The 14,232-nt window shown below is 36.7% G+C and overlaps 1 protein-coding gene across 1 annotated transcript; it reads left to right on the top strand.

Annotated features, from left to right (window-relative positions):
* Positions 1–489: 489 nt before the first annotated feature.
* Positions 490–1,338, top strand: LOC114200284 (olfactory receptor 2AJ1-like). The gene has a single exon (XM_028092337.2). It carries the CDS (start codon positions 490–492, stop codon positions 1,336–1,338), a length of 849 nt encoding a protein of 282 aa, XP_027948138.2.
* Positions 1,339–14,232: the final 12,894 nt, after the last annotated feature.

Here is a 14,232-nt window from a genome sequence, read left to right as displayed (position 1 = left end):
GGGTTACACTCAAAGTGGTTTGGGTGGTCCGTTGGCTAGAGGTCTTCTCAGGGCAGTTGCTAGAGCTTGAAGGATAGTTTTGGTTTCCAGTTGCCTGAGTTAAGAGGAAAGCTTGAAAAAAGAGAGATTAAGGAAAAATGTGGGAAAAGATCAGTGGATACAAGTGGGTTAGCAAGTAAGATCTGGTCTTGGGGTCTAGCTGACAGTAGCACAAATCAAATCAGACAAATATCATTTGAGCAATTTACATCTACTGGATTCACTATTTTTTCCAGAATTCATTAGGTAATGCAAACATTTTCTCATTGGTTAACTTGTATGTAGTACACTATTAATACTGAAATGTTTTTCCTACTATATGCTTTTCCTTTTATCTCTACAGAGATTTCAAGAATGAAACATTTGGAGAATGACAGTTTCACTGAATTTATTCTTCTGGGTCTGCTGCAATATAACCCAACTCACTTCTGCATATTCGTGCTTATCACCATGATGTTCCTTTTCACACTAACTGGAAACAGCCTCCTAATTCTGCTGATCTTGGTAGATTGTCATCTCCATACTTCTATGTATTTCTTCCTTTGGCAGCTCTCTCTCATTGACATCCTTTTCACACTTACCAGCGTCCCCAAGATGATGACAAACTACCTTCTACATAAGGAAGTCATCTCCACATCTGACTGTGGTTTCCAGATCTTCCTGGGGTTGGCCCTGGGTGGGACTGAGTGTATCCTCTTGGGACTCATGTCCTATGACCGATATGTTGCCATCTGCAAACCTTTACACTATCCACTTCTCATGAACTGGCCCCTCTGTAGGCAGATGGCTGTTAGCTCATGGACCAGTGGTATTTTCAATGCCTTGATACATACTGTCTGCACCATGAGATTGCCGTTTTGTGGATCCAGAGAAATCAATCATTTCTACTGTGAACTTCCTGTTGTCTTGCATCTCTCCTGTGAGGATACCTTGACCTATGAAACTGGGATTTTGATCAGCACCACCATTCTGCTTCTGATTCCATTTTCAGTCATCCTTGCCTCCTACACACTCATCCTGGTCACTGTCATTCAAATGTCTTCTGCTGAGGGCCGAAAAAAAGCATTCTCAACCTCCTCATCTCACCTGACAGTGGTCAGTTTATATTATGGTGCCATCATTTTCATGTATATGCGACCAATCTCTTCCCATACTTCAGGCCAAGATAAAGTTGCATCTGTCTTCTACACTATTCTGACACCCATGCTCAACCCCATGATTTATAGTCTTCAGAATAAAGATGTGATGCGAGCCCTGGAAAAAATTCTATGCAAGTGTTTACTATATTTTAAAATGTGAATATAAAGGCTCAGTGGATATTGTTTTATTGAGTATAAACATTGTTTACACTATATGATGCACTTAGGTGCATCTGATAAACAATCATGTATTAGTCTAGGAGATGAAGTGTTTCATTCAATTTCTTAACATCAACCAAAATTATTATCAAAAAAATCTAATATAAAGACATGGTATAAAATAGCTATGTCTTGCTAATTGCACTGAAAATATAACTCAAAATAATAAATTGTAAAATTAGAACAATAATTAGGGGAGAAATCTGGAAGCCATATTAACTCACCAGCCAATGATCAGAAGTATAAATCCTGGACTGTTGTGTGAAGGGGCAGAAGACAAGGTAGATAGGATAGAAGGCTAAGCCCACTGCTTTAAGCTCCAGTTTGGTATCATCTAGAATCATATTATGCCATTAAAAATGAACACTTTGGGGATTCTACATTAGAAATCAGGTGCTTCTCAGCAATTTCCCTTTGGCGGCTTAGAAATCAGCCTTTGAGTATCTAATAACAAGAATAGAATCCATAAGACTTGATGTTTCTTCCTTAAGTGAATTAGAGCCCTGTGTAACTTTCCCATTGTTGGTATCATTGATTATTGTTGTTTTCTTCCTTGTTATCAAGAGGATGAATTAATAGTATGAATTGAAAAATGGCCACCAGTTGACCTAATAATTGCTTGATTGAAAACTTTAGGAAAACCCAACACTCATCAGCTTTCTGTCCTAGTTTAATGTCATTTTAGTATGTAAAAGTAAATAAATGCTGAAGAGCCATGGTATTTAAGGGAATGAATAAACTGATATAGAATACCACATTAATTCTTTGAGCTACAAGCTGGGAATGCAAGACCTAAAATATGTATTAACTAGTCTCAGTGATTTTTTGACTGTAAAGCAGTCAGCTATTTAAATAGAAAGACTATCCTGATAGCCATGTCTTTAACCGTGCATTCCTTATCTGAGACTTTACAGTTCATGACACGAAGCCTTCACCATAGCAAGTCAAATGGGCTAGAATACTAATGTCAATATTCTTAAATCTCTGCTGTCACTGATTATAACATCCGCTAGAGGTTCTATTGAAATATATGGGCTATGAAGTAGCAAGTTCAAAGACTAATATGTTAGTAGTGTAAAACTTTCTGACTGGGTCGTAATGGTATTAGCAAGAGTTGGTAATCAATAAAGCTGTCTATCTATGATCTATCTAGATTTGCTTAGTGATAAAGTATGCCAAGGATCAACTTGTTATTTTATCACTGTCTAATCCAATTAGATTGGACAATTTGTTTAATCTTAGTATGTTATTTTCCCTGTTTGTAGTTTGTTACAAAACAATGCTATTCTCATAGTTATGAGTATTTAAAAACAGCTTCTTCTAAAAGTGGTCATTTGTAACTTTTCTCTATCTCGTTACTCTTTTTGTGTACACAGGTTCATCTGTTCTATCACATTTATAGATATATTTTAAAATCTCACTTGGAGACAAATTATTCTATACCTATAAAAAGGAACAAAATTGAATAAAAGATATACCTAGATTTATCACCTCCATCATTTAATGAGATATAAGATCATTCTTCATTAATAGAAACTCTGTTCAGTTAATTAATTTATGTTACATTATATGCAGCATATGTACCAAAAACAGTGCTTAACAAATATCAAGATGATCTTCCATATTTCCCAGTTTCTGTGAAATTTAAGTCATAGGCATGTGATTGCCTCTGTACAAAAGAGGTTGGGCATGAGTAAAATGTATCATTTCCAGCCATCCATCTCTGACTTCTCCATGGAGACACTGGCGATCACATGATCCAGAAGGACACAGCTGTAAAAGAGAACAATCTCATTCATGTCAAAATGTCTCATTGTGACAAGAAAACTTTGCTATCTTAAAACACTGAAGTTGCTTATTGTAATAGCTAACATTGAATGCCTTAATACAGAATAACATACTATCAGGATTTCTCCTAATATTTTGCTAACTTGTGATAGGAATGATTCACTGTAATGTCAAGTTTTGTGATATGCTTAAGGAAAATACATGGGGATGTTGTTAATGATTGACATTTTTTGTCCTTGTAAAAATTATATGTGCAGCATCCTCTGTATATTTTAGAAGAATGTGAAAAAGTAGATCGAATCAAGTTATTTCAAAAATATATATAAATTATCGAGTAATAATATTTTTCATAATTAATATTTTGAGATTATTTGTCCAGATGGTCCTAAAGCAATATAAACTGGAATTTAGAGATTATATAATAATGGCTAAAATCACCCATATGTGAAGAAATACGGGATTTTTATATTTAAGTCTACTATTTGGAAATAACACAGGTAATTATAGTTTTAGTGGATGTGTTAAGATTACCCAGGTGTCAGTTTCCATTTTGATCATCCTGATTTCATCTATATCTTGCTTCCTGTATTTTACCATTCTCATATACTGAAATACTAGTTTACTTCACTGAATTGAATCCGTCTTATTTTATGAGACTCTACTTTTATTCACAGAAGAAAAACCTAAAACAATAAAATTGTCCCTTCAAGGAACTGAAGCATGCCTGTACTTACAATTTGTCAGTCCAAGGTTTATATTCTGTTAAATCAAGAATCTTCTGCTTTCCTTTTCCTCCTTTCTTCCTGGAACTCAGTAAAGATAGAAGAGTGGTTATGTGAAGGGTCTTGATTATAACTGCAATTGGAGAATTTTCTGGTTTGAGATAGTTAGTTCCCTGGTTCTCACCAGCGTCCTTGGGTGCATTGATCCTAACTGTGATCATGAGTCTAACTTATATGCATCCCTGTCTTGTCCTCCTCACTGTTGGCTCTCCAAGTACAGGCCATGCACTGTGGAGAATAAGGAGGAGGGTCTTTGCATTTCTTCCCACATGCTGGCTTAACCTCCATCTTGCCCTTCATTGACACAAGTGCCCTCCAAGCTCTGCCTTATCCTCCATCCACTGGCTACTCCAGTTTCCAGTCAGGCCTGTGCCATAGTCCCATGCTGTTCTCTAGGTTGTACCAATATCTGGGAACACACAGCCATCCTGACCTGTCCACTTTCCTATAGCAACTGTGGTTCCCTGGGGATGATTCTGCTCTCAGATGCAGACCACAAACATCCCAAGTTTAGCATTCTCAATTCATCCAAATCGTGCTGCTTATTAGATCTCCCATATGTATGCTTATGACAACCAGGGGTCATACTTAAGCTGAGTATAAAATATCTTACTTTCTGTAGAATTTTTTTCTAACTTCCTTCCATAGGTCAAATGAAACTTTTTGAAAACTGTCATCACAGATATCTTTTGTTCTCTAAAGAAGAGAAAATAAACACTGTCTTTGGGGCACTGTGATGTCTTAGTCGGTTAAGTGTATGACTTGGGTCAAGACCTGTGTCGTTGGGCTCTATGCTCAGCAAGGAGTCTGCTAGTCTCTCTCCCTCTACACCTCCCCCCAGTAGTTCTCTCTCTCTCTCTCTCAAATAAATAAATAAATAAATAAATAAATAAATAAATAAATAAAAGAAACACTGTCTTCAAAACTTTGTGGCTTTTTCATTTTTTAATGTGAAAAATAAACTGTTTAAACTTCACAAAGTAATTCATTGTCCAAGTAGCTTGGATTGCAAATTGAATGCACTTTGACTTTGAGATAATTTTCTTTGCCAAAAAAATTTAAACATTTTCTTTTTTAAACTTTTGCACTGGATCAGCATTATAATTAATGTTATTATTGGAAACATATAAGTAATAAGAACAAGTAGGTATCATCTGGAGTAAAAACTGTATTAAAATATAGTTTCAGGAATGCCTGGGTGGCTCAGTTGTTTAAGCATCTGCCTTTGGCTCAGGTCATGATCTTGGGTCCTGGAATTGAGTCCTGCATCAGGCTCCTTGCTCAGCAGGGAGCCTGCCTCTCCCCCTGCTTGCTGGCCTCCCTGCTTGTGCTTTCTTTCTGACAAATAAATAAATAAAGTCTTTAAAAATATATATAGTTTCAAAATATAACAAACCAAGTGAACAACTCTTCCTCTGTGGTAATAATACACATAATTTTACATTATCAGACATTTGTAACAGAATGAAAAAAACTTTAATAATATATAATCCTTTTACATATAACTAGAAGTTTATACTTTTTGACCACACTTTTAGCTATTTTTTAATAATGCAAATTTTGTAAAAGATTAAAAATTAAAATATGTAATATAAGTAAATTTGATAAATTTAATAAACAGGTAAATAAATATACATTTATAAATATTTAGGTATATATATCTATATATTTAGGTATATAATTATATATTATATGAATAATATATATACAAATTATATATAATACATATACATATATAATAATATAATCACATGTAATTATATAAAAATAAATATATATAAATTATATATAATACATATAAATAATATGTCATACACATACAAATATAGTACTTATAATTATATATAATTATGCATATATACATATAATTATGTACTTATAATATAAAGTATAATACATGTATAATGTATAATGTATTATGTACTTATAAAGTATAATACATGTATAATGTATAATGTATTATAATGTAATTATAATGTAATATAAAATATGTATTATATAAAAATATAATTTATATATAAATTATTATATATTATTATTATTATTTATTATTTTTTTAAGATTTTCTTTATTTATTCATGAGAGAGAGAGGGAGAGAGAGAGAGAGAAGCAGGCTCCCAAGGAGCAGGAGGCCCGATGCGGGACTCGATCCCAGGACCCTGGGATCATGACCTGAGCCGAAGGCAGATGCTTAACCATCTGAGCCACCCAGGCGCCCTAAATTATTATATATTATTAAATAAATATATATGTCAAATTATCCCATTTTAATTTATTAGATGTGCTTGTCAATTTAATAAAAACTAACAAATTAATTAGTATGTGTAAGTATAGTATAACTATATACTTACTGGATATTAGTATGTAAAATAGAGAAATGCAGAACACCTGAATAAAATTATTTTTTTCAATAATAAGAAATATTAAAAATAAACAACATTTGGATTTTATCCAAGGAGCTGGCAGAAACAAAAATCTGTGAAAACATCTGGGAAGTTTTCATTACCCCTCCCCACCAGGCTGGCCTGAGGCCATCCTGCATTATTAGTGACTCTGTCTCCATCCTGCTCTCAGGGGGTATTGCTACATGAACACAACCAAAACAACAAATAGTAAGATTAACCTCCAAGTATAGAGGCCTACAGTCATGGTTGTAGATGTGTCTGCATGGATGTATGTGAAATGTCAAGTACAGAATTGAGAGGTAAGTTTTATCTTTTTACAGAAAGTACTCTAGGAAGTTTACACAGGAAATGCACATGGAACTACCCAGAAGTGAGAAAGACAGTGACCTATAGGTTCTAATTTGTGTTTTTATGGAGAAACATGAAAATGCTATAGGAACACTTTGAATACAATTAATAAAGAATTTTTCTTTGGTAAGCACTGGGATAAGTCACCTAAGTCCACAACTCATTAAGTAGAGGACTTCAAAAAGAAAATTATGTTTGGATTGTAATGTGTATAAAATTACTATAAACAGATCTTTAAAAAATAAAGTAAATTCAAAGAATAAGATGGATACTTGTGAACTTCTTAAAGAAAAAATTATATTTATGCCTAAAACTTATATTGTCTTCAATTCTGGGAAGAACTTTTGTGATCACAAATAATCTATCATAGAAGGAAGGTGAAAATAGTGAAGTGGTTGATATTATGTATGACCTTCTTACCTGAATCATGGGGAATAAGACACAGCCTTACCCTCAAGGGGGCCACATTCATGAAATAGAGACAAATCTGATGATATGGGTGACAGATGCTAAAATAAATGTATAGGTGAACTAGAATAGAATGACAAATGACAGAAAAATGTATTTATCCTGAGCTGACCAAATAAATTTATATAACAGGATTTGTTTAAGAGATAGTTAAAATATAAGTAAAATATAACACATTGGGCAACTCAGGGAACGGTACTCCCAGTATTTTTTTTAAAGATTTTATTTATTTATTTGACAGAGACAGACACAGCAAGAGAGGGAACACAAGCAGGGGGAGTGGGAGAGGGAGAAGCACGCTTCCCACAGAGCAGGAAACCCGACATGGGGCTCAATCCCAGGACCCTGGGATCATGACCTGAGCCAAAGGCAGACGCTTAACGACTGAGCCACCCAGGCGCCTCTCCCAGTATTTTTAAATAGTGTGATGTGGCTAGAGCCTTCTGCAGAATGTCTGACAAGGAGCAGATGAAGATGACAGCAAAAGTGAGAATGTCTGTATTGTGACATTTTCATATGGATTTTATATTCTAGGTAGTGGTCACATGTAGGCACCTCAAAGGATTATATACATTTTAGTTCCATTTTCAATTACACTTTTGCCAATGTGGTTGAATGTCTGGAAGGGGATAATGCTGCCATTTAAGGGGTCAGTTAAGAGACAGACAGAGTTCAGAATAAGGTTCCAGGGGGTGTCAGCACTGATGGCTTTTTATACAACAACGTTAAGCAGATTGCCTGGAGAACAAGCACAGACATCAGTATTGTGTTTGTTTTCTTTGTCTTCAGAGCCAATTTACAGACACAATACCCAAATTGGAAAAAAGATCAGGGTCATACTGAGACTTACTGAAATAGGTTTATACAGTGTCCATTTGTATGAGAACTGAATTTAACTGGGATGCACAGATGACCCCGGGAATCAAGATAGCACCTAGAGTCAAGTCCTCAACAAATGTACTAGAGTGTGTTGCTTCCTCCATGTAATTTTGTCAGTGACAGGGAAGTGGTTACATGATGCCTTGTGCACTCACCTTTAGTAAAATTAGCATAACAGGAATAGTACGGACAACCTGGCTTTGTGTTTGTGAGAATCAAATAAGAGTTTAAAGAAAAAAATGAAAAAATATCATTGTATAAACTTAGATGATGAGTGTGCAAATGAAGAAAAGAAGGAAAGGAAGATCAAAGCTACCACTAATTTAGAGTTTCTCAGCCTCAGGAAATGTGATATGTTGTGCTAGATAATTCTTTGTTCTGTGAGTGTCCTGTGCATTGTATTTTGTAGCATCCACTAGATGACAGGAGCACCAGTACACCAACATCTCTAGATATAGCAGGATGTCCCTGGGCAGAGGGCAGTTCCAACTCCATTAGGAACCAGCACGTTAACTGATAACTTAATGTCACATGTGCTAAGCAGTAACTATATACCCCTGTTTAATTTTTATTCCTGTTTAATTTGCAGGCTACAAGTTGACAGAAGTAAATTCACCAGATCAATGTCACATTTCTAATAAAATGGCAATACTATAAGTAAACTGAAGGTTTAACATCAAATTCTGAGCAATTTGTGAAATTTAGCAGTATCAAATCAAACTGAAACACACACACAAAAACATACATTTTAGTATCTGTGTGCATGTGTGCATGTATGTGTATAACTTTGATTCTAATTGATTTCAATTTATGAAATTTTATGGAAACACATACACAGATATAAATTAACAATATGTATACTGGTTATTGAAAAAATAATTTGTGTAAATATTAAATGAGATATTTAAATGTTTAAAACATTCAAGGAATACACAGTATTAAAGCATTAAGTTCTCTTTGCATCTCCTATCTTGGGATTGGTTGAGTTAGGCTTTAGTGGAAAGGGAGCTCATACAGGATTCCATATATGGATCCAGAATTAGATATTTTAACAAAGGTAGGATATTTGCCATCTATACATGAACTTTGCCCAGTTGGTTCCTTAAAGGATTTCCTAAACCAAAAATTATTTCTATAGTAAAATGTATCTTTTTATAGCAGGCTAACTTCAGCTAAGAATTATTGCTGGTCTGCAAAGTCACTGCAGAAAAGAAGGAAAACAGAATTTTGAAATAGTTTTTACTTGGGGATAAATCTCTGAATAGAAAATCAGAAAACACAAATCTTAGACCTAGCTCTACATTGGTTGGTGTGTTCTTAAAAAAATGATTGTGAATATTTGTGTCTTAGTTTTCTATTCTGTGTAAAATGAGAGCACATTTTAAGTATCTGTACCAATAATAAATACATGAATTATAAAAATGAGTCAGATTTTCTCAACATTTTACTTCCAAACTTCTGAAGAAAAGGATAAGGGGGAAAAAAAAAACTAATGCAAGTAGAGTAGTTACAGAAATGTAGTATGTGAATCACTTGCAAACTTGTAAAGCAACTGGAGGATAGATTATGTGTATCTGCAACCCGACTTACAGAGATAATATGAATGCTTTTTGATAAAACATATCATTCTAGATAGTGATAACTTTTGACTGAAAGCAACTATGATTTAGGTTTCATTTAGAGGTCCTGTTGGTAAATGATATTGCCAGGCCTCCCTTCTTCCATTTACTAGAGACCAGTTGTGAATTATCAGGTCATTGTAGGGAGCCAGTGAGAATACAGGAAGAGCAGAACAGAGGAAACATGTCTCTAAGGAGAAGATGTAAAATATGTAACTTTAATCTCTAAACAATCTAAATAGGGAGGAGAAAAGATGGCGGAGGAGTAGGGGACCCTATTCCAACTGGTCCCTGCAATTGAGCTGGATATCTACCAGACCACTCTGAGCACCCATGAAATCAGCCTGAGATATAAGAAGATCTAGATCTCTACAAACAGAATATCACAGACGGTTGGTTTCAAGGTATGAAGCATGGAGCCGTGATTCCATGGGCAGATATTGGAAGATAAACGGCAGTGGGAGGGAGCCTGGCTGTGGGGATCCTACACCGCCAGTGAGCGACAGCCTCGCATGTTGGGGACAGGGCACAGATTCCCAGACTGGTAGTGGAAAAGGACTTTAGGGCAGCTCTTGGGATAGAAACCCGGAGTGGCGGGGTCATGCGTGCAAACTGGGAGAGGCTGGTGGTTTTAGAAGCACAAAGGGCAGAGACGTGTCCCGACCTGGAGGCAAGACTGGGGGCACTGCAGAGGGGCACACAATCCAGGACACTGCAGTTTATAGCAACACAGACAGAAACGGAGATAGTGTGGCCTGGAGAGCTCGCTAAAGAAGAGACTGCGATCTCTTTGCTCTGAGGCAGAGGGTTGGAAACTGTCTCTTCTCTTCTGACTCTTGGAAGAGACACAGAAAGCTGCAAGGGAAAGCCGCCAGAGAAAAAAAGGCCCCCAAAATTGTTCCCACTGAGCCCATCCCCCGCCAGAGGGGGGCAGGACAACTCTGCCCAAACAGGGTTGCCTGAGTAACAGCACGGCAGGCCCCTCCCCCAGAAGACAGGCTGGAAGAACAAGAGGCCAGCAATCCTAAGGTCCATAGAAAACAGGTGCATCTTGCTTGGGTTCTGTTCAATAATTTGGACTCTATACATTCCCTCAACCACCCCTCAACAGAATGACTAGGAGGAGGAACTCCCAAAATAAGAAAGACTCAGAGATTGTGACTTATGCCACAAATTTACAAATGGATGTAGATATAACCAAGATGTCAGAGATGGAATTCAGGCTATCAATTGTGAAGACAATAGCTACAATGGAGAAATCAATTAATGGCAACATAGAGTCACTAAGGGCAGAAATGAAAGCTGAATTGGCAGAACTTAAAACGCTGCCAATGAGATCCAATCTAATCTAGATAATCTAACAGCTAGGGTAATTGAGACAGAAGAACGAATCAGTGACCTGGAAGACAATTTAATAGATAAAAAGTGAAAAGAGGAGGACAGGGAAAAACAACTCAGAATCCATGAAAACAGAATCGGAGAAAAAAGTGACACCATAAAGTGTTCCAATGTCAGAATTATTGGAATCCCTGAGGGAGTGGAGAGAGAGAAAGGACTAGAAGATATATTTGAGCAAATTGTAGCTGAGAGCTTCCCTAATCTGGGGAATGAAACCAACATTCGTGTCCTAGAGGCAGAGAGGACACCTCCTAAGGTCAAGGAAAACAGGCCAGCACCCTGGCGTGTAATAGTAAAAGTCACGATCCTTAGAACCAAGGAAACCATCTCAAAGACAGTTAAGGGGAAGAGATTCCTTAAATACAGAGAGATGAACATCAGAACAATGTCACACCTATGCACAGAGACCTGACAAGCCAGAAAGGCCTGGCAAGACATATTCAGGGTACTAAAAAAAAAGAACATGCAGGCAAAATACTTTATCCGGCAAGGCTGTCATTTAGAATGGGTGGAGAGACGCAGAGCTTCCAAGACCAGCAGAAAATGAAAGAATATTGACTATTAAGTGGGCCCTGCAAGAAATTTTTTTAATATTTTATTTATTTATTTATTTGAGAGAAAGAATGAGAGAGAGAGAGCATGAGAGGGGGGAGGGTCAGAAGGAGAAGTAAACTCCCCGCTGAGCAAGGAGCCCGATGCGGCACTCGATCCTGGGACTCCAGGATCATGACCTGAGCCAAAGGCAGTCGCTTAACCAACTGAGCCACCCAGGCACCCCCTGCAAGAAATATTAAGGGGGGTTCTATAGAAGGAGAAAGACCCCAAGAGTGATATACAACAGAAATTTACAGGGACGATCTATAGAAACAACGTATTCATAGGCAACATGATGACAATTAATTCATAGCATTCAATAATCACTCTCAACGTGAATGGCATAAATGCTCCCATAAAAAGGCACAGGGTTGTAGATTGGATAAAAAGACAGGACCCATCCATATGTTATCTACAAGAAACTCATTTTTAACCTAAAGATACATCCAGACTGAAAGTGAAGGGATGGAGATCCATCTTCCATGCCAGTGAACCTCGAAAGAAAGCTGGAGTAGCAATTATAATATCCGACAAATTAGATTTTAAACTAAAGTCTGTTGTTAGAGACACAGAAGGACACTATATCATTCTTAAAGTGTCTATCCAACAAGAAGATCTACAAACTGTAAATATCTATGCCCCCAACATGGGAGCAGCCATCTACATAAGCCAACTATTAGCCAAAACAAAGACTCATATTGATAACAATATGTTAATTGTAGGAAACCTCAATATTCCACTCTCAGCAATGGGCAGATCAACTAAGCAGAAAATCAGCAAGGAAATAAGAGCTTTGAATGATACATTGGACCAGATGGACCTCATAGATATTTACAGAACATTCCAACCTAAAACAACAGAATACTCATTCTTCTCAAGCGCACATGGAACTTTCTCCAGAATAGACCACATACTGGGTCACAAATCATTTCTCAACTGATACCAAAAGATAGAGATTATTCCCTGCATATTCTCAGACCACAATGCTTTAAAACTGGAACTCAATCACAAGAAAAAAAATTGGCAGAAATTCAAACACTTGGAAGCTAAAGACAACTCTGCTCAGGAATGTCTGGGTCAACCAGGAAATCAAAGAACTTGAACAATTCATGGAAATCAATGAGAATGAAAACACATTGGTCCAAAACCTATGGGATACAGCAAAGTCGGTCCTAAGGGGGAAATACATAGTCATCCATGCCTCACTCAAAAAAATAGAAAAATCCCGAATTCACCAACTAACTCTACACCTTAAAGAAATAGAGAAAAAGCAACAAATGATGCCTTAGCCACACATTAGAAGAGAAATAATTAAGATTAGAACAGAGATCAATGAATAAGAAACCAGAAACACAGCAAATCAGATCAGTGAAACTAGAAGTTGGTTCTTTGAAAGAATTAATAAGATAATAAACCACTAGCCAGACTTATCCAAAAGAAAAGACAAAGGACCCAAATTAATAAAATTATGAATGAAAGGGGAGAGATGATGGTTAACACCAAGGAAATAGAAACAATTATTAGAAATTATTATCGACAACTATATGCCAATAAACTAAGCAATCTGGATGAAATTGACGCCTTCCTGTAAACTATAAACTCCCAAGACTGAAACAGGAAGAAATTGACAACCTGAATAGGCCAAAAATCAGTAACGAGATTGAAACAGTGATCAAAAACCTCCCAGAAAACAAGAGTCCATGGCCTGATGGATTCCCTGAGGAAGTCTATCAAACATTCAAAGAAGAAACAATACCTGTTCTACTGAAGCTGTTTCAAAAAATAGAAACAGAAGGAAATCTTCCAGACTCATTCTATGAGGCCAGCATTACCTTAATCCCCAAACCAGGCAAAGACCCCACCAAAAAGGAGAATTTCAGACCGATATCCCTGATGAATATGGATTCCAAAATCCTCAAAGAAATCCTAACTAACAGGATCCAACAATACATTAAAAGGATCATCCACCATGACCAAATGGGACTTATCCCCGGGATGCAAGTGTGGTTCCACATTCACAAATCAATGTGATAGAACACATTAATAAGATTAGAGAGAAGAGGGGTGCCTAGGTGGCTCAGTCGTTAAGCGTCTGCCTTCGGCTCAGGTCATGATCCCAGGGTTCTGGGATCGAGCCCCGTATCAGGCTCCCTGCTCAGCGGGAAGCCTGCTTCTCCCTCTCCCACTCCCCCTGCTTGTGTACCCTCTCTTGCTGTGTCTCTCTGTCAAAGAAATAAATAAAATCTTAAAAAAACAAAGATTAGAGAGAAGAACCATATGGTCCTTTCAACTGATGCAGAAAAAGCATTTGACAAAATACAGCCTCCTTTCCTGATTAAAAGTTTTCAGAGTATAGGGAAAGAAGGAACATCCCTCAAGTTCATAAATTCCATCTATGAAAAACCCACGGTGAATATCATTCTCAATGGGGAAAAGCTGAGAGCCTTTCACTTAAGATCACGAACACATCAAGGATGCCCACTTTCATGACTATTGTCCAACATAGTACTAGAAGTCCTAGCAATACCAATCAGAGAACAAAAAGAAATAAAAG

Source organism: Eumetopias jubatus, unplaced genomic scaffold (assembly GCF_037043125.1).
Source record: "Eumetopias jubatus isolate StellerSeaLion01/CBP00866 unplaced genomic scaffold, mEumJub1_p1.0 scaffold_5, whole genome shotgun sequence".
NCBI lineage: Eukaryota > Metazoa > Chordata > Mammalia > Carnivora > Otariidae > Eumetopias > Eumetopias jubatus.
Note: the sequence above shows the minus strand (reverse complement) of the source record. Positions and strands in the feature narration are given on the sequence as shown.

Coding starts and splice junctions, on each gene's coding strand:
- LOC114200284 (XM_028092337.2), top strand. CDS start 490: ATGATGTTCCTTTTCACACTAACTGGAAACAGCCTCCTAATTCTGCTG.